Source organism: Rhyacophila brunnea, unplaced genomic scaffold, assembly GCF_057557595.1.
Source record: "Rhyacophila brunnea isolate RB1 unplaced genomic scaffold, BYU_Rbru_1.0 scaffold_10, whole genome shotgun sequence".
Lineage (NCBI taxonomy): Eukaryota > Metazoa > Arthropoda > Insecta > Trichoptera > Rhyacophilidae > Rhyacophila > Rhyacophila brunnea.
Window position 1 is genome coordinate 17730068 of NW_028232752.1, and position 22840 is coordinate 17752907.

At 33.4% G+C, this 22840-nt stretch overlaps 1 protein-coding gene across 1 annotated transcript in view; it reads left to right on the top strand.

Annotated features, from left to right (window-relative positions):
• The first annotated feature begins 443 nt into the window (after positions 1 to 443).
• LOC147078946 (UPAR/Ly6 domain-containing protein bou-like) overlaps positions 444 to 22840 on the top strand; it is a 32164-nt gene continuing 9767 nt past the window's right edge. The window contains exon 1 of the mRNA XM_085951623.1: positions 444 to 720. Within this exon, the coding sequence (XP_085807749.1) occupies positions 657 to 720 (64 nt within the window). The 5' untranslated portion in view covers positions 444 to 656. The remainder of the gene's footprint in view (positions 721 to 22840) is intronic.

The following is a 22840-nucleotide window of genomic DNA, read 5'->3' on the forward strand; positions in this document are numbered from 1 at the left end:
ATTAAGATTTGTGTGGAAATGTAATTAAATTTGAATTTGTGTATTTAATACTACGTGAGAACGTGACTATGATGTGGCTCTTTATAAACATGAAAATCCAGAATGTGGCTCTCGTTTACCTCATATAATAATTGCCAATCCCTGTCCTAAACAATCAAAAATATTTTTGGCGGGATATTTTCAAACCTATTATGGTTAAGATATTGCCTTCATAGATGTCAGTGCTTTACATTTAAAAGATCGCTTTGCTTAGTAAATTTATTATTACTTTTTTAAAATAGGGAAAGCTTTGAAAAATAAATCTCGTATTCGTTATATTATCAGAAATTTATATGTTTAGTTTATAAAATAATACGTAGATAGTCAGACAAAGAATATAAATTTGGCGTGCTACCTGCGATTAGCGTATCATAGCAACTCCCGCGCGTTTACCTGTTTGTTGGTTTGATTTGATGCCGCGGCGAGCGATGGCTGCTTTTATTTGAAACTCCACCTTTTAGTTAGTAAACCGCGAGAAGCCGCCGATGACGTAGCGACCAAGCAGTCAATGAATAATAGGAATAACTGTCATCGAATATCTGTCATTACAATATCAGTGACAACATCGAGTGAATGTTTATAACAAAATAAACGAAAAATACAACAGTGCCATCACAATGTTTCCCAAATTCGAAAGAAGTTTTCTCGTTTTGTTTCTGCTGGCGTTTGCATTAAAGACAGGTAAATTTGATTTGTCAATAACTCCGCGTATGTATTTCAAGTTGCACACTAACTTCGACCGAACGTCAAATATTATACCTAGATTGTTTTGAAAAAAATGGGCGTGTATACATTATTAATAAAAATTACTTTAACAATTATTTTTAACATAATTTTGAAAGATCTTTCGATACATTTGAACAACATTTATTATGTTATACAGATAATTTGAAAGTAGATTTCTTGTACTAAGTAAATAAATCAAACAAACACTCGATGTTTATAACCTAAAAAAGAGGATAATTCTAAACTTTTCTTAAGTTCAAAAGTAGGTATTTTAGTCCCTTAAAAGTGGAATCATCTATGATTCATTTTCGATGTATTTTATTACAATCAGTTATAAGTTTGTTATAAATACTTATAACCTACTTATGAATGAATTTGAGTGTACCAACCAAAATTACTTGTAAAAATCTAATATTTTACTTATTAGGTATATTGATTTTAAATGTTAAAACACATTGTTTGTTATAATATTATCACACATAATGATGACTTTCTTAGACGTTTCTTATATGAATCTTGTTGGTTGAAGATTTTTTTTTAATAATATTATTGTAAATTGTGTATTAATTAATAACAAAATCCAAGGCGGACTATATACAGGCCATGTCACTGAATTGCGAATTACGATGATAGTGCTAAGTATTGATTATCTTAGAATGAAATGCGGTAACCCGTTCGCAATAGATGGAAACTTTCTATTGCATATTTCGTTCAAATTATTATCATGTATTTCAATATGCAACAATCAATTTACTAAAGTATGGGCAACAACTAACACTACGATCGAAGTTTACAGTTTCATATCACGGTCTGACGTGTAGTGTGTATTGAACTCTCTTGAACATCATCGTACTATGATATAGGTTTGTGTAGGTAAATATTAGTCAAAATTTGACAATATTTAACATCGAATTTAATTTAATTTTATATTTTAAATTCTTATTATTATAATTATATTAGCTTATTTATAATAGGTAGAAATAATATTTTTCAAAGTGTTGGATTGCCTTTCCAACAAAGTTTCTAGATAACTTTGATTTTAATGTTTACATACTATCCCATGAAATGTTTCAATATTATTGCACGTATAATAATGCCTATTCCATATTGAGTAGGTACACCTACACATAAGTAAGTAAAAAGTATTATTTTCCCGATTACTAATGTTAATTGTATCACTGTGTTGTCATTCATGTATCATCGAAATAATATTTCCTTCTGTACAAGTACCATTTTACGAATTTTGAATATTATATTTTATAACAGACGTCTAATGTCTATCTCCACAGATTAATTAAGTAATTAAATTTGTATAAGATTACACAACAAATAAACGGAAACATGATGGCATACATAAACAATATAATATCACCGAAATATTTTTAAAATAAATATAAACAATAATCTTGCATTGTAAATATTCTAAATCAATTATTAAAATTATAACGTTTCAAATTACAAGTCTTTGCAGATTGGTTCCATAACAATTTTATATTCTAACATTCTATCTTGAGGCGCCGTTATTGATTTTTTCTCTCATTTTTTTTGAGGCTTTCAGTTTATAAACTATCTACAATTCGAACTAAATTAACGTAGAAAATAACGCATCAGTAAAAAGAAGTTTAAATATATTTTAGGTACTTAAATAAACAAAGTATAATAATATTATTTTATTTCTATATAGTTTAGGTTCTAAAGTGGATCCAACCCGTTCTTTATATGAAATTGTAGCAGCGGCAACTTTGTATGCTTCAAGTAAAATGTATGATACACAATTTTAGTTGAAAGTCATTATTATTTAGAAATAGGTATAATATATATGTGTCTTTAATGAGCCAGATGATCAAAACTATTGTAGAGTTCATTTTTCCATGAAACGCAGCTCGCTTCGTCTGAAAGTTTTAAATCTGAATTTAGCACATTATGCTTTGTGTAAAAAAAACCTTATAATATAATATATTACATGTTGTTTTATCGCACGGCTACATTTTTGCATGGGGGGACATAAAGTCAACCTCCACATACCTTGAAATACCACAGATAATATGGTAATTATTAATGAATACAAAAATAAACTTTTTACTAAGGAAATCTCAATGATGTAAGTTTTGTTTCATTTCGAAAAGTACATTTGTTATTAGGTATATATGGGGAACATGCTTTGGGCACCTGCGGGTATTAATTCGGCTCTGAATCGAACCAATAATTAATTTAATTTAATAAACAATAATTATTTTTACAATTTACAAAAATACTAATATTCCATTTATCTGCATTGCATTGCATACACTGCGTAGGTCAAAAATGGAACTACGAACTAGGTACTATATGGACGCTATTTTGAAAACGTCATTCGAATGTCAGATTCTGTCCAGTTGTGAGTCGTGATTGGGTAGTTTTCGACAGTGGCTCCCCCATCCATTCTTTAGATAAGTTTGTAGGTCTGTAATGAAGTTTTTCTGCGTCTTATAACGACACAACTATGCCTATATTTCTAATACTCGGTGACGATTTATTAAATAAGCAACATTTTCTCAGGTGGTCCTAAAAACTTGTCAGAGGCTCGGGCCTCCACGTACTCAACCGCCGTTGCATGCCACATTAAATTCGATGGTTTTGACAGAAAATCGTCATAAAATTCATAGTCAGAGCGGCTCCGAGGGAAAGAAAGCGATGTAATAGACTTGGTGTACCAAATTTAAGTCAGGAATAGAAGCCGTAACAATAATCAAATTCGCCTCGTTTAATTCGTGCATTGATATATTATATTATATTCGGATGTTGATATATTCCATCTACGTGAGGATGAGTATTTGAGACGGTCTTTTATAAATTCTTAAAATAGGGTCTGCTTAACTCATCCGGTGTACTTCCTTGTACCTATATACTTTATATTTTTTGTATTTACACATGTATACCTACTGTTGAATAACTTAATATCTATCTCTTTTTTCTGTACCTAATACTGTTTTTATATTATTTCTTTGTTTCTAAATGTCATGTTGTGAACGCCTTAAACTTATTATTTGTAATGTCAACAATATGTACCTAACAAAAATTCCCCAGTAATAGGGACTATCATAAAAATATTGCGGTTTTGCAATGTTAATTATTTTGACAGGTTTTGATTCTCTATAGTTTTATTGTTATTTTTTAATAATTATAGATACATTGTATTTACATTGTTGTGTCACTGTTTAAAATTTATCTCGCACCCGCATACTCACCTGAATACTGCATTGAGTTATTTTTAATTAAATCGATAGCCATGTTTGAAACTAGACCTTCAGGTATTTTACCGCTATGGTATATTCTTTGTAAGTAGTGAGTCATAGTTGTAGAGTTTTCACCCCTCTTTTCATTCATTAAATTACATTACGATAAGTATGCTAGCACCACATTCTAAAAAAAGTAATGTTTTATGACGCAATAGGTACTAGGATACCTAAGAACTGTACGCACAGAGAAAAGTTGTCAACATTATAAAAAAGTTTTAATTTATACATATAGTGCAGGATCCCATAGACTTCTCGTATACATAATATGCGGGACGCATTCTGACAATTGGAATAGGTTTTAGGGGTCACCAAGATATATAATGTTGATGTTGCCAGGCGATATTAGTGGTAAATTTTTTTTTATTGAGGTTTTAATTTTTTTCCTTATAACCCACCAAAAATTGTTCTGAATTCTTCAATAAAACCAAGACCGAATCAGGAATTGATTGAAAATGCAATAATTGTACCATGCCATCGGCATGTTCGTGTACGGTTCGTCCCATTTGAAAAAATAAAAATACCGGGTAGTGCAATGTGATCAAAATTATCGATTCTTAGGATCCTTCATGGCTTAAATTATTTTATTTAGTAGCATTTTTGTATAAAATCACCCAGATTGGTTTCTTTACTATATCTATGCATATGAAATTAGTTTTAGTATTATGGTTAATCCAGAAACAGTGTAGGTTGCATATATAGGTAGGTGAATAAATGAAATAACGATAACCACTAACCACACTAAATACACATTTTTATTAAAAAAAAAAGAAACAACAAGTCAAGTGTTCAAACTGTTTTTACAAACACTACTTACACATTTGCACAATGATAATATACCTACATGTCAAAGCCAATTTCTTATAACTCCATAATAATGTACGGCAGTTAGAATTACATATGCATGGTTTAACCTTGCGTTAAGCCTTGGAGATCGTCCCTTAGATGTGGTGGATTAATAGCAAAGATTTTTTTGTGAGCCCTCAAAATAAATTACAGCTTTTTAAATTTATTTGCAAAAATGCCTCACATTTCCAAAAATCAACGAAAAAAGTGAGCTGTACATTTATGGTGGATTTGACGACCACACACTATGGTTTAAATTGAAGGGATCAATTTTCACTGACGCCATTGATTTAAAATCAAAATCATTTAGAAGAAGACTCTAGAATGTTCTGTCATATATTTCATGCTGTAAGAATGCAAAATATGGAGATTATTACAGTCCCGATACAGATATTTTAATCTTAGGCAGTTATTTCTGGAATAAACTTGCGTAACGATTGGTTGCCGTGGATTATGGTGTGAGGGATCTCAGAAGAAATCCCGTATTTTAGGATGCCATTTGGCAGCTTAATCTCTTGGCGAAAATATTTGTAATATTTTGCCAGCATTTCATTCTTTAACCGGCTGCGACACCACTAGTCGAATATGTACAAAAAACAAGTTGTAACCATCTCGTTAATGAGTTTTGTTCAAGATGCACTTTCAGCTTTATGAAATGGATTGGAAGGCTTAACGCAAGGTTAAACCATGCATATGTAATTCTAACTGCCGTACATTATCATGTAGTTATAAGAAATCGGCTTTGACATGTATATCATTGTGCAAATGTGTAAGTAGTGTTTGTAAAAACTGTGATCATGATACTTTACTTAAAGCAGTTTGAACACTTGACTTGCTGTTTCTTTTTTTAATAAATGTGTACTTAGTGTGGTTAGTGGTTATCGTTATTTCATTTATTCACCTACCTCTATATGCCACCTACACTGTTTCTGGATTAACCATAATACTAAAACTAATGTCATATGCATAGATATAGTAAAGACCATAAGTAATATAGACATATAGTAGTACCAATCTGGGTGATTCTATACAAATATGCTACTAAATAAAATAATTTAAGCCATGGAGGATCCTAAGAATCGATAATTTTTATCACATTGCACTACCCGCTATTTTTATTTTTTCAAATGGGACGAACCGTTCTACGACCATGCTGATGGCATGGTACAATTATTGCATTTTCAATCAATCCCTGATTCGGTCTTGGTTTTATTGAAGAATTCAGAACAATTTTTGGTGGGTTATAAGAAAAAAAATTAAAACATCAATAAAAAAAAAAATGACCACTAATTTCGCCTGGCAACATCAACATTATATATCTCGGTGACCCCTAAAGCCTATTCCAATTGTCAGAATGCGTTCCGCATATTATGTATACGAAAAGTCTATGGGATCCTGCACTAATAATTTATTGAACTAAATTGGCACTTTTTCTGTTGACAACTCTTCCACATTGGAATTAAATAAACAGCCTTATTTTACTCTTATTTGTTTCGTTTTTCCAATGTGCTAATCGACCCCTGCGCATATATTCTATACACAAGTCTGCTATCGGCGGTTATCAAGGATACTTATTCATCATTATGTTTGTATTTAAGTATTATAATTGCTACAATAAGTTAGCTGTCTAAACAGTCAAAACTGTCTATCTCGCTCTAAAAGTTAGCACAGCTAAGAGAGGTGCTGTTAAAACGTAGCACTTATTGTAATAATTACAACTAACTTATTGTAAGCATTATAATATGTACCTACTTCAATAAAAAAATATGAAAAACTACCCTCGATAGCGGCTGGTAGCCGTCTTGTGTATAGAGTAGACACGCAGATTTTAGAATCTAAATTTACAGCTTAAAAATGTGTCGATTCGATGCTGATCCGAATATTTTTAATTCCTGGGTGAAAATTAGGTCTTACCCTCAGAGTAATGATAATATATAGAGAGAGCCATTGTTCCGCAAAACGAAGCCGTGTTTCTTGCGTATGACGCACAGTAGAACCTATGAAACGTTATACCATCGTCTTGCTTCTCATTACGGCTACCAAATTTAAACACAACATAGTTAGCCATAAATGTTATACTAAAATAACTAAAAATAATTACCACTAACTGAAAAAAAAAATCGGTGTGTGTACTTATGTACGCTCGTTAGAAGTTATACTTCTTTGGTATAACAAAACAAAAACAAAACTTGTGATAACTGAGATTCTTCGACTAGCTCTTAATTATCTTGTTTAACTACACACTTAAGAAAAAGGACCGCTTATTGGAGCGCCGTTGGTTTATTTCTATACACTTTTACTTATATTACTAAATTATATAATTATTTATCGTTGTTTTTATTTTTAAAGTAACAACTGCCACTATGACGTTTAATAGTTTGTTTACGTAAGGAATTGCAAATGGCCGACAATAATAAATTCGCTGCCTAGGCAACGGAATAATTCTAAACTATAATATTATACTTAATATAATCTCTATAATCGTCACGATTGGAGTATCATACTGTGGCGTAATGGTAGTGCGTTCGGCTGATAACCGAACAATCGGTGGTTCGAATCCAATCGAGTACGTTTATTTTTGTGTGAAAAAATAAATTATTTGTTACATGTCACACGCCAAAAATACACTCTGATCTGATTTTCCAAACGCGCCTAAAGAAGTACCTATAACTTCAAAAACATCGATTTTTATAAAAATATAAATGTATAATAACTTGAAATCCATTTTATTTATATGAAATCTTATTTAGTCACAATATTGAAGCTTGATTTTTTTACAATTGTAAGTTTATTTTGACGCCCACTGTGGCCGCGCGGCATAAGCGTTGGACTATAAAGCCGTGGGTCCCAGGTTCGAATCCTGGGTCTGGCAAGTACACATATTGTTTTTCAATTTGTGTGTGTCAGGGTAAGGACCTAATAGGTTGAGCAAGTGGCTGACATCCATTTCTCGTAAAAAACAAAATCTGTCAATACAAACCTCCACTCTGTGGAGGCCCATATGATCCTATCAGGATCGGACATGGTCGAAAAAAAAAGAAGTTTATTTTGACTTAAAATAAAAAAAAATAGTTTTATTTTTAAAGTTTTCAGATAACTGTTGTAAATTATCAAAAAAAATGTCTCTAATTGCAAGCTTCGTGTTTTTCTGCTAGGTGCCTCTGGCCTTAAGCCGCGCACTATTTTTGTCAGATCTTAACAGCCTACCTCCGCTCTTCGCCACTGGCACATACCAAATATTAACCTTAGGAAAAAATTGTGTCAAAACACTAATTATTACACCGTCACAATATTATCTAATTTATAGTTAAACAATACCGATTCCAAGATGAACAATCGATGACAAATCAAGAGCGTAGGTAGTAATATTTAAATATCTAATAAAAATAATCTGTGGAATCTGTTTTTGTATTGTTTTCAAATAGTTTGCGGTGCGGTTTTTGATAGACGAAGTGAAATGCAACACATATAGTTCATATACCTATACGTGCTACATATGAACTATTTTTTTTTAACCTTGCAAAAATATTACAATACATTGTTTGTTATTATTATTAAGTAAAATAATAATTAATAGGTACCCCTATAATAATACTGGCATAACTTCGATATAAGATCAGTCCTTCAATACCTTTGTTTTTATTTATTTTAACAATTAAAACAATGCGATCATGCTCACATATTTTTTTTAAATTTACATTAAGTATGTGTGCCTACTTCATATTTGATAGATCTCACCCAAACTATTCACCGCTACTCTAAAAGATCTATTCAGGTGACTTGACTGAGAGAACAGCGAAATTAACGACGGCTTAATCGACTGGAAGTTAAACTCACCCTTTTCTAGTATTTTTCTTCTAATATATTTCTAGTAATCTAGGTATATTTCTGAACTTTTTCAAAATTATATACTTAACATTTTCTATAATAAAGAATCTAACGTTCTGAAATCTTGGTGTACCTATTCAGTATTGAATAAAAAAGAAGATTATTTACAAGTAGGTACACGAGTTAGTGATGTCATTTACTTTAGGTGATAATAAAGCTGATCGCATTCGATTGGTGGAATTTGAAGTAGGAACTGCAGATAAAACATAGTTATTAAAAAATATATATATGAATCATAGACGGATCAATATCTTAAAAGCTAAAACACTCGCCCAGATAGCGAACGACGTGACTTCGAGTTTCGGTTCAAATTTTTTTCTAGAATTTTTTTAATAGATTTCTGAAGTTTAAAAAAAATAATAACTACTTAGATTATTAAATTTTGCAATCAATATATTACCCATGTCTTGCAATTTAGAATGAAAAGAACAGGTAAATCAAGTTAAGTAATAGAAAAACTAGCCTAAAAATAACGTTATAGCAAAATGCATAGTGCATCAATCACTAAAAATGTCTACGTCGCTAGAAAGCGCATTGACCAACCGCAGACCCCATATTTGCGCCATAAGCCTAATACTGGGAAACAGTTCTCATCCAAAAGACGTCACACGGATGTTATTCACGGGTGCATATACATATATTCAAATTTTCCAGAATATCAGGCTTGGAAACTATACCACGTGAGAGCAGGAGAAAATGCTTTAAGAGCAGAAGTGACCCACGAACTTCAAGACAGTGAAAGGCGAGTATGCCTTTAGTAGTTTGAGAAATTGTCAAAAGGAAAGGAAGGAAGGAAGGAAGACGATATACGTCGTAATAAAGATGTCGAAGAAATTTCTTCTTTATATGCTCTTAAACAAGCTTGTAGGAAACCTCATAAGAACTCCAGATAATGAACTCATTTTCAATAATACTCCGTACTAGGGAATCCAATCCCGAGCCAAAATTCTGATCCCGGGAATGGCATTTTTTTCCATTGTTAATATAAAAAAATTATATTTACAAATAACATTGATAAAATCGCTCAATGACATTTATTGTTAATATTGTATACGTTCAATCTTAGAAATACATAATTTTAATGGAGTAAATAATATTGTAATATAAATAATAAAGTGAATTTAATATGAGATTGCTGTTTCTGATAGTAAAGACTTAATGAATGAGATTTAAAATAGTGAAGCAAATCATGGTGTACTTATGGCCTTTCCGGTTCATAAATATAATTAGTCAACCAAATATGAAACTGCCGTAAAACGTATGAGATCATGGTGGAATTACTTTGTTTATAGTGCTAAGCATTGTTTTTTTCCAATCTTTCTCATTTTTATTAATTTATGTGAAAAAATAAAATGAATCGGCAACTTACACATGGGTATAAATCAAACTTCATTCAAACTCAGTTTATTTCTAATGTAGTTATTTGTTATTAAACTATTTTTTCTGTTATATTTTCGTTTTTATTTTATTTTCCATAAAAATTGATAAAAAAATCAATCCCGAAAGTTTCGGGATTATGTTTATCAATCTTCATATCCAATATCGAAAATAGCTCGGGATCCCGGGATTGGAATCCCTACTCCATACTAACGACACGTAGTGTACCTACACGTAAAACGTATATTTCCTGAGACTTTCATGATTAGTTGTTGTTAAGTAATATTGTATTTGGTTTTTGGGTTCTCACATTGTGAAGGCTCTTTCCTCATTCACACATCTTGAGAATGGCTTCTGCAACGAGCCTGTACTTAAATAAAAAAAAACATATTTTTTTGGAATTTGTCTGTTTTTTACACTGATTTTAGGATTTTTACAGGCTTTTTTAATTTTATCGATATCTCGAGTATTCTCGAGAATTCTTTTCTGGAAATCCCAAATCTCAAGAAAGAATTCAAAATTTCATCATTTCGGGAAATCCCGAATCTCGAGATTGAGATTTTCTCGGGAAATACCCAACAATGGTTATGTTGTCAGGATGTTTCATGTTTCGATTATTATTTAAAGTAATATTATGTACTTAGATACTTTCTGATGAAGTGACCGCATCGTATGCTACATTGCAGAGGGTTGGAGCGGACCCTTTTTTGAGTTGCTCCGCTCTAGCTCCAGCAGCAAATCGTCTTTCATTATTTGCCTCTTCTCTTAAAAAAGCAGGTGATTTATCACTCGGGAGTGTTGCTGTATTTCAAATAATTCCAGTATTGCAAAGTGTCAAATATAATATTTTCATTGGATTTTAGGACGAAAATATAATAATATTAAAAAAAAACATCCGGAGCGTGGAACACTACAAATTGTCGGTGCTTTGGCTCCGCTCCTGCTCCGGATAAAACCCCATTGCTCCATTACTCCGTGCTTAATGCCCTTCTTCATTGAAAACCGCCACTGCTCTCAACAGTTGTAATATTTGTTATATTCGTTCCTTCATTTGCCACCCTTTATAATGTGTCGCCTCTATGCAATGCATGATCTGTCAACCCCCACGGGACATCACCACAATATTATATTTTCAGACGTTTCAGTATTTTCATAAAGTCGGTGTTTTGAGCATATCATTTTAAATATTTGAAATTATTTACCATGATTTTTCATAATAATAATCTCAATTTTAACACTGAATTATATATCTCGTCATTTTCCCAAAATTCGGTTTGATTTATAACATGATTTAAGTCTACCGCTTACTCATGGATGGATGTTTGACTGCCCCTGTCTACATGAGTGCCCTTGTTGAGTGAGTCTATTGTAACATTGGTTATCGCTGGTTTCCACAACACTTGGCATTCATGATGAGTAGGTGCCTTTGGCCATTCGGCGAATGATATTATATAATTCTGCCTACCTCAATCAACTTGGCATAATTCTTTCGACTATGTATAAAATAAATCTAATGAAAGCTCATATATTCTGTCATGAATCATCATAATACGGAGAGTAATAATTTATTGGAATAAATAGGGTCCTGCCTGGGTTACATTAAATTGTACGTAAAACATTTCACCGTGGCACAGTTCACCGATAGCTTTCTTATCGGAAAGAGATGACGGTATACTATACGGTCTCCAATTTTATTAGATTCAATATGAACATTAATTCAATTTCCATAGATGATTTTGGCAAAATTCATGAATTCAAGAATGAAAACCTAATCTAACCTAACAAATAATCCAGTATATCGGCTATTTTCAAAATTTGTTTGCTGTTGACTTCCTGTAAAGTAAAAATCGACAAGAGCCGTGTTTTATTAAGACATAAATTTTATGGCACTACTATACGACTCGATCTTTAATATACGGCCATATATTTCCGATACACCATTTCACGGTGAAGTGTGCTACGGCGAACTGCATACGTACAAGTTTCCGGACATGTCTTACCTGTACCTACCTCTTAAGATAGTTACTAGTTAGGTACTATATATGAATACCTATATTAATGGACACAGCGTGTGATGAATAGTAAGATCCTTGTAAACATGCCTGCTCTTATTATATATTATATACCATCGGTAAAGAGTGTCTCTTGGAAGAAGGAAAGCAATGAATAATCGAAAAAATATATTTCATTTCAAGATTTTGAAGTCGCCAAGTAGGCTTGAATAATTGTGAGATTTCTATATAGTCAGACAGATGTCACAAGTATATAATATTTTTTTTACTAATTGCATTTCATGATTAAGTAGCTCTCTTACCTACGGAATTAAATTATTTTTTTTACATTCAACTAAAGGTTAAATGTTAAAAAAAAAATGTTATTGATTCTTCGCCAGTGGTATTTTTAAGATAGATAAGCGCTAAATAATCGTTGAGTAAGGAGTCTTCGCAACTGTTATATGACTCTATGTATCTTGAATCAAATATCACTATTTTGAGAACGGACGAATGTGGTTGAAAAATGAACCCTACCTACATTGCAATAAGGGTCATTATTGCTAATCCCATATGTCCTTACAGCTTTGTATTCTTATAACACTAACGCTACTTCAAGGATTAATTGGACATAGTTGTGCAGAAAGTAGCCAGTCCACAAAAAATAAAAAAATGAGATCTATGATATAGATCAGATGCGAGATGGTTTTCTCTACGTTCTGTTGAAAATAGCCAAGCCGCAAATATTCTTGAAATAAAATACTACATATTTACAATTTTACATACGCTATTAATATCATGTTGTTGCTAAAGTGCCATTATCTCAGCTCCACATTATTGTGGACTGGCTACATTCTGCATGACTACGTCCAATTAATATGATCAAAAATGCATTTGCAAAAAATGAGCTCGACCCACATTTCAATAAAGGCGATTATTTTCAAAGTTGCTTGCTTATTCTGTCAACGCGTCCGCACAATATTGACATTTTATATTTGAAGTTGTGTCCTCGTATGTAAGTTATCCTTTTAGAAAAACTTCAGTTAGATACACAGGTACTATTATCAGCTAAAGAGGATTGTAGAATTTGTATGGCTTAATTCGACAACTTTTAAAATGTTGGTATAATTTAATAATCGTGTGACCGGTTTGATCTGTTTCGAGGCCCCCTTTTAAATGTTCCTTCGAATCGATTGTATCATTTGTGTCAAAGAATACCGCCGCTCATTATGCATACATTAATAATTGATGTGCTGAGAATTGAACGAATTCATTTTACATAGTCGTTTACAACAAATACGATTCTGAGATAAGTAATATGTATTTATGTTTTTTTTAGTATTTGAAGGATTATGTATGTATAAGTCAAGCTAAAACAATTAATATAGAATTATATCAAGATTATGTACCTATACACCATGTAAGTATATGAGCATTATATTTAATTAGATTTCATACATTCAAAAGCAGTTGGTTACCTATATGTTTAAATCCTGATTCACACTACTAACTTAACTTTTTGCTAATTAGGTACATGTCACTTGTATTAGTGTTATCCTCGGCACTTCAATCATGACCTTTTTGATTTTTCCTGCGTAGTCTAAATATCGAAAATCGAATACGGGAAAAACTCAGGCTGCGAGCTCCCCCCGAGATGGCCTTTTCTTACAAGAGTGGAAACGAGTGGAAGACTTGGCCTAACTTTAGACGTCCCCCTCAAGAAGAACGTGGTCTCTAAAAATAAGCCACTACTTGAAAATCTGTGCCGAAATTCATCGAACCTACCTTCGAATTATCAAATACGCACGTGGTAAATTTTGCAATATTTTAAGTGATTTGTTTTTCGTTTTTAATTAATCGATCGAACTAATTAGTTATTGGACTTAAGATCGATCCCATGTTGTGTTTTAAAATTATGTAATCTACTATTTATAGACGGATCACTTAGGATATAAACATTAATTGTATCTATATGGCACTATAGTGTGTCTTCATAGTAATTGATAATATTCGCCGAATGCTTCACACACGCATTCGGCTTAGACAGGGTCTGATTAGGGTATGGGTTTTAGGAGCTACTGCACAACTATAGAGCATCCATCCATCACAATTTTTGAAGTTGTACTTCTTTTGGGGCGTTTGGTAGAGAGTGAAATTGGGAGCTGCGCGCGCACACCGTTACGAAAGTGCGCGACAGTATGAAGTTAGCTGAGAATCAGTCAGCTGTATACAAACGAAGGTTTGATAGTAGAATTGTTCCGTTGCCTATGCAATAAATTGATTATTGTCGGCCATTTGCAATTCCTTACGTAACCAAACGATTAAACACCAGAGTCACAGTTGTTACTTTAAAAATAAAAACAACGAGAAATAATTATATAATTTAGTGATATAAGTTAAAGTATATAGAAATACACCAACGGCGCTCCAATAAGCGGCCCTTTTACTTGAGTGTGTAATTCATTAACAAATAAGAGCTAGTCGAAGAATCTAGGTTATCACAAGTTTTGTTTTTGTTTTGTTACGCCAAAGAAGTATAAATTCTAACGCGCGTAAATAAGTACAAGCACTGATTTTTAAAACCTCTTGTTACATTTTTTTCTAAGGCGCAAAGCTCATTGGAAGCGGCGTGGTGAATAGTGAGTTTCTGAAACTGAAAAATTTACTCCCACACCTTGCCACGCTGCTTCCAGTGAACTTTGCGTATTTAGTGTTGAAAATGTCTAATATAAATAACCGTGTCCGGAATGTCCGGTACGAATGCAATTCGCCGTATCACACTTATCACACTGGTCGTATATTAGAGACCGTCCAACCTCTTTAGGTCGTATAGTACTGACATAAAATTCATGTCTTAATAAAACACGGTTCTTGTCGGTTTACAGGAAGCCAGTGGCAAACAAAATTGGAAAATAGCCGATATACTGGGTTATTTGTTAGGTTAGGTTATGTTTTCATTCTTGAATTCATGAATTTAGCCAAAATCGGCTATGAAAATTGGCGCGGTTCCATCTAATAAAATTTGAACATTATTGTCTGCAATGCTCCATGAACAACGCGAAATCATCTCTGTGATATAGAGATGACCGTATAGTATACGGTCATCATTCCGATAAGAAAGCTCTCGGCGAACTGTGCTACGGTAAATTGTAATACGTACAATTTACGTGTAACCGAAAATAACGCCACGGATTATTTTGCGATTAATGAATAATAAATATAGTGCGACTGGAGAGAATTGAATGATGTTTTGAACATTTTTTTCCAAAAAAATATTCAAAGCATAATTTTCAATTTTAAAGTATGACTTGTGGGTCTCGTGGTACCTACTTGCGTAGTCTATCCCTGCATGTGAGATTTGGTCTGCCGAATGTAGCCAGGGGGCGTAGTCCTACTAGTTAAAAAAAAGTATAGTAATATTACGAATAGGTACGTGACTTTAAAATCGTTTCGACCTAAAAATGCGTTTTTACTTGTCGTTACAAAATCGCTTCGATTGTTATATGGACTATTTTCGCAATATTTTCTTGAGCTTGTATGACAATTTTATTCATTTCGGTGTTGCAATATTGTTCACAGTGCTTTCACGATTATTATTACATTAGCGTGAAGTAAGTAACACTGACTTTTTGTTGAAAAAAAAACTATTTTTTTTACAGGACGGCGCACCGATCAACATTACATTTATTTAGTAAATTTAATATAGTGTATTGCGATAGTCAGCTGCAACTAGTGTAGCGTTTTATATTGAAAATGCCATTTATATGACGCAGGGGCGCACACAGAAAATTGGCATGGGGGAATCCATTTTGGAATAATATACAATATAATAATTTATTATTTTGATTTCTTATGACAGCGTGAGAGGCGAAGTAACAACATCTAGTAGGCGCCACTGACTTCTGTCTTTAATTGCAAACTCTTGCACTTTTCTGGATACAATCCTTTACTCAGACACTCCGCACGTTTAGTCTAGCGATGAACGCCTGGCCTGAAGTTATAGCTATAGATCCACCAGTATAAGTTGCCAGCTGAGTGAGGGCGCCACATGCTAACATTTGACATATCATTCAATATTTTTTATTCAGTGGTGAGCTTAGTAAGTTCATTTTTATTTCATAGTTAATTTATCGAGTTATTGCGACCTGTCATATCCACTATCTTCAAGTGCTTAATGAGTACGCGTGATCTAACAGTCACAATTATTAGAATCGTTAGTGTCCGTTTGTGTCGGCCGCATTGGTACGTCTTTGAGTCATGTCGCGTCAGAATATTAAAGTAAATATTTGATGCTCCAAATGTTCCTGATTGCGACGGGTTTTCTTATGACACAAGCGCTATTGTATCGTAGAACGCCGAGAGGAGTGTGGCTAACCCATTGATAACACTGTTCGACAGTCAAATCATCCAGGTCATACTGTCATTCAAAGTTTCTGACATATAATATTTCAATCACCTAAATAATCTGTATTTATTTTTTTGGTGTGGTCCTGACTAGAAACCCCCCCCCCCCCCGCTCTCGTGTGCGCACCTGTAGTCCAGCATATAATTGAAGGGTTGATTACAAAAACAACGTATTGTCAGATATTATGAACAATTTTACAGGAGAGCAAAAAATCTCTTCCTTGTGAAATGCTATTTTTTTTTTTGATGTGATAACCTACACAATACGTGCTTATTTTTCAATGAGAAATAATAGTCATTAGCACTTTTGAAGTAGGTAGAAAAATATGTAATAGACAGATGTCATTTGACTTAATTATTATAATGAAATTGTATTTGTAAATACTCTTTTCTCAAATGATTTTTTTTTGCTTGATTAAAAAAAGTTTAACACCTTTTAATTCGTGTTATGTACCTACTCCATTTGAAAGAACGGTAAATGAGAACATAATAATATAGACAGCATTAATTTTACAAAACAAAATGACATATAAATCTCAAATATGAAAAAAACTGACATAAATTATAATATGTACATAATATTATAATATAAGACGAGATTTTGGTTGGTATGAATATTAAACACGTAAAAATCAATTATTTTGGAACCAAATATACACAACATATTGTGAAAATACAAACAATATTAAGGTTATACTTCAGCTCGGGCACAGTCTAAAACGATCGTGACTACGCGATGCGAAGATTGTGCAAACGACGCGTGCAGAACAAAACATAATTTGTCATAAAAATTCAACATGCGTCCATTTAATGTTCTGTTTATTGTTCTATTAGTAACAACAATAATATATTCATTGACATGTTTTCTTTTTCAAGTAAATGGGTAACGTTTTTTAGACATCTTTACACGATTTAAGAATTAATACCCCCGTCGCCATTACGAAACAAATTGACGTGTTCACAGCTCGACTTTCGCCCTCCGATTGCCAGCGAGTCCAAAATTTCGTCGCGCCTATAGTTGAAAATTTTTTGCCGTTTCACTGAAGTATGCTCTTAAGGGGTTCCAGCGTGTCAACAATGTCAATAAAATGATGAGTGATAATGTTATCATAAAAATGCATACTAGGGACCTATCTACATATTTAAGTGTTATTGATAAAGCAAGTAATTAAAATCAAATTTAGAAATATGTACCTATTGCGGAGGAAAATTCCTACGTTTGTTCATATCAAAAAGAAAATGGTGAATATCCGAAGCATTGTATTTTTCACACTTAATGCAGAAGAAGTTTCAAAAATATTATATTTGATGTGAAAGTAATAAATTTTAAATTCGTATAAAATAATATTATGTAGATGTATGTAGGTACTATAATATAATCGCTCCTATATAGTTTCATAGATTTAATTGCGCGTAAATTCAGTTATCGCGGCAATACCTGTTTACACACAAAAATGCTGATTGTTGCGCCAATCTCATTTTTCAAGTGTCAGCGAGGCGCGTGTGTTGATTCGTGCATGTTTTGTGTGCTGCACGGTGTAGTTCGTATTTTTCTCAGCAGTTTCGATCGTTCTACCGTACATGCGGACATTTCGCGCAAGTTACAACTATGGAATTGTTTACACAAGCTTAGTACTAATCACTAGTAAGTACTCAATTATTTCCATATCGATACGTACACGTCACTGCGGCCGTTTCTGGAACTAAAACCGTTGCATGTAAATAGAGCGTGGCGTAATACTTAAATCGTATTTAGCGCCATGACGCAGATGTCAATATTATAGAAGTCGAACATTAATACAGACAGACGTGTTGACTGGCCAAATATTAATGATTAGCACTAAGCCCGTGTAAACAACCCTTATCGTGTGAAAATTCAGAACCCGCTAAACTTTTTTGATCCATACATGCAGTGTTGCAACTTGTATGACAACAAGTGTTTACATTTTATTGTTATGGTGACGACGACAATACATACTGCCGGCAATAAATCCATCAGTGGCAAAGGGTGGAGGTAGGCTGTTAAGATCCGCCATCAATAGTGCACACTAAACTCTGTCAGTCATACGTAGTTGTTTTCATTGAAATAAGACTTCAATTTACAGATTTTTAAAATTCAATAAAACCTTGCGTAAACTATGCCATAATTGCCATAATAGATAATAATCAAAAATACTCGTCTTTCTATAAAATATCTAAGCTTATGCAATTAAGTCATAGATAACTTTGGATGTTTTATAGATATAATAATATTTTTATCTATTAGAGTTTGGTTTAGGCAGGGGTTAATGAATTTAAAAATGAACCAACAATAGTATGTGTAATATTATGTATTCTTAATCCTACGAAATATATGTATGAAAAAGTGTGCATAATTTTGTCGTATCGCCCAAAATATACCATAACTGTTATGGTTTGGTTTAGGCAGGGTTTAATTGATTTTTAAAAACTAACCGCCACTATCTGTAAATTGTAGTCTTAGTTCAATAAAAACAAATATACATGACTAACGTGCATATTTTTAATGTGCATTATTTATGGCGGATCTTAACAGCCTACCTCCACCCTTCGCTACTGAAATCCATGTATGTGTAAACGGGCTATAGGTATCTGTGAATGTAAGTATGTCATCGGTCGCAACAGTAGGTTTTCCATCACTGGACGGTGTACCTTTTTGGTAGTTCATTCCTAAGTGGTGACTAAAACCACCTGCATTCGTTATACTATTTTTTTTGATCTGCTTGACCGAATATGATAAATGATAATGATTGGCAATGTAAGCATATTGTAAACTCTCACTTATTTTCGACACTGCGGTGCATTGGTAGGTGAACGCTGGCAGGCTCTATGAGTTTAGTCTTGTTACCCGTTCAGCATGTTCATGTGGCGGAGAAATACAGGATGCAAATCACACCTCTAGGAATGTCCTAAAATGTCTACGGAAAGGGAAGAGCTGCTCAAGTCGGTTCACCCAGCTGTTGGGCCCATCGGACCCTCCCACCTGGTCAACACAAAAGCTAATTTTGTTGCATTTAGAAAATTTGCAGCGTCACACTGTCAACGTAAAGATTTCTGAAACTTACATTGTTCGGCAGTTTTGTAGGTATTAACTTTTGGTTACTTATTACAATTTTTAATTTTGCCTCTACGTGCTCCTCTCTCCCATGGGTACTCTCAACTTAAAGTCATATAAATTCAGTCAAAGCACATTTTAGTGCATAGTGACCTCAGTCTTGGATGACTGCTCCTGAGACATTCCCATTTACCGTATTTCGATGTTGAGCTACTACATTAAAAAATATCAATTTATAGACACTCATTTTAAAATGCCCGAAAACAAAAGAAAGTACACTTTCACAACAGTTTTGTGCAGGGGCTAATACAAAAATGCCGGCGTTAAAAACACTAATAAACCGCAATTTTTACGTAATACGTCACGCCGACAAGTTGAATGCTGACGACCTTTGTAGCGGGGTTTAAAACATAAAACCTGCTTGAATTAGAGAAGGGCTGAAGAAAAACAGGTACAAGTTCTGTATAATATTAGTAGAGATTTCATTTTTCAAAAAAAAAATGACAAGGTAGGTATAATATTATGTAGGTACGAGGGTGGGTCAATAATTCCTTAGAAAAAAGCATTAAAACAGTTTTTATTTTTGTATTTTTTTTTTATTTCTCAACATAATCTCCTTGGAGCTCAATACACTTGGTTAGACGTTTCTCATTTTTTTTTAAACCGTCAGAAAAATAAGTTTTCGGAAGGTCCTCAAAATAAGCATTTGTCCGATCGATGACTTCTTCATTTGAAAAAAAACGTTGTCCACTTAACCATTTTTTTAAGTTTGGGAAAAGGAAAAAGTCACTGGGGGCTAAATCTGGCGAATACGGTGGGTGGTCGACCAATTCGAACTTCAATTCTTCAATTTTAGCCATTGATCGTAAACATGTGTGAACACGGGCATTGTCCTGATGAAAGAGGATTTTTTTCCTGTTTAAATGAGGCCGTTTTTCTTCAATTTCGTTTTTTAGCTGGTCCAATAAAAATGCATAATAATCCCCTGTTATTGTTTTTCCTTTTTCCAAATAGTCAACGAAAATAATTCCACGTGCATCCCAAAATACAGTAGCCATAACCTTACCAGCTGATTTTATGGTTTTCGCCTTCTTTGGACATGGTTCGCCTTTCGCAATCCACTGCTTGTTCTCACTGTTCTTTCGTCTCGGGAGTATAGTTGTGTATCCATGTTTCATCTACAGTCACAAAGCGGCGAAAAAATTCATCCGGATTGCGTTGCATGAGCGACAACAGGGCTTTAGAGGCCACCACCCTATTTCGTTTATTGTCGACTGTGAGCAAACGCGGCACCCATCTTGCAGAAACTTTTTTCATGCCCAATTTGTCATGTAAAATAGAAATGACGCTACCTTTTGAGATCCCTGTAACCTCAATTATCTCACTCAACTTTAATCTTTGGTCACTTAACACCATATCGTGGATTTTATTGATCATTTCTGGTGTAGTCACCTCTACAGGACGTTCTGAGCGTGGTTCATCCTTTGTTGATGTACGACCACGTTTAAATTCATTTAACCAGTTATAAATAGTTGCAAGTGAAGGAGCAGATATGCCGTGAACTAAATCCAACTCATTTTTTTATTTCCTTTGCTGTTAACCGTTTTATATTAAAATGTTTAATAACAGCTCTAAACTCAATTTTCTCCATTTTTGTAAACAAGCAAATTTTTTTTTAAATGTACGAAAATAAAAAACAACAACCCGACCAATCTGATTGAAACTTCGCAGCATACTGAATCGGTAGTGCCGCTGCATGAAAACAAACCGCTTACAGTACTAGTCGCGCCACCTGTCGGCTTTTCTAAGGACTTATTGACCCACCCTCGTACCTACTTCATTGTTTTTTATTTTTGACCATGTCTGATCCTAATAAGATCACATGGGCGTCCAGAGAGTGGAGGTTTGTAGGTATTAATAGATTTTTGGGTACTGTTCGGTTATCAGGAATACAGCGGAAAACACATTTTGAAAATAGCCGATATACTGGATTATTTGTTAGTTTGGGTTAGTTTAGGTTAGGTTAGGTTTGGTTAGGTTAACCTAACAAATGATCCAGTTTATCGGCTATTTTCAAAATGTGTTTTCCGCTGTATTCCTGATAACCGAACAGTACCGATTTTTGTTTTTACGATAAATGGATGTTAGCCATTTGTTCAACTGACCCCAAACACGCATGAAAAAGTAAACAATATGTGTATTTGCCAGATCCAGGAATCGAACCTGGGACCCACATTATTCGGAGATGGTCAGAAAGAGTTAGCGGCAATTGTGTGAAATTAAACACGTATCGATAAGAGTAACCAGGTAAACAAGTAATTCATTCATGTAAATCCGGACGAAAATCGAGCCAGTGACGTAGCTTAATTATTATTGTATGGTCACGCGAAAGAATGATTGATTTCTTATATTGCCGTATAATTAAGTTAGTATTAAATTATACTTATTTCTAATTTGGCGATTTATTATTGGAAAGTTATTTTCAACTTTGGCAATATATTTAAAAAAAACTACATATTTATCACTTAATTTACTTGGTCCGAGAAATTTAACAGTTTTCAGCCGATTAAATGACATGGGTACAGTGACGTCCCGTGGGGGTAGGCAGATTGAGCGTCGCTTAGAAGCGGCAGTTACTCGAAGGGCGGCAAATCGAGAAAAATCATTAGGTATATATAGAAATAGGTACCTAACATAGTAATTACGGAAATATCTCTCCATTAAAAAATACACATCAGTATTAATTGACATGGAATGTTTAACTGGAGTGTATTTTTTGTCGGGTTTGCGATGTCTAGTTTACTTCCGTTGTCTTTGATGACGAGCAATCACACGTGCAGGTTTGAGAATTATATTTGAATTATAGGTAAGTACATACTCGTAGGTAATTAATTAATTTATCCAAATATTTTTGCCAGTCATTCGAGAGTTTTGAAAGTTGTCAGGTGTATATTTAATTGTATCTGAAAACAGTGGACTCGCAATATTGTCTTTTGAAGTAGAGATGGCATTTAAATTAGACCTATATATTTTGTTAGTATGGTATCCATACAACACATTTCTTAGATATTGGAGTCATAGAAGGATGATAAAAAATATTGTAAGTATAAAAAATGGGGTGGCATTTTAGTGCTGCCTAGGGGCGGCATTTTGTCTAGGGACGTCACTGCATGAGTACTCCGGTGGATTGTTCTGTATGATATGATATGATATGATATGAT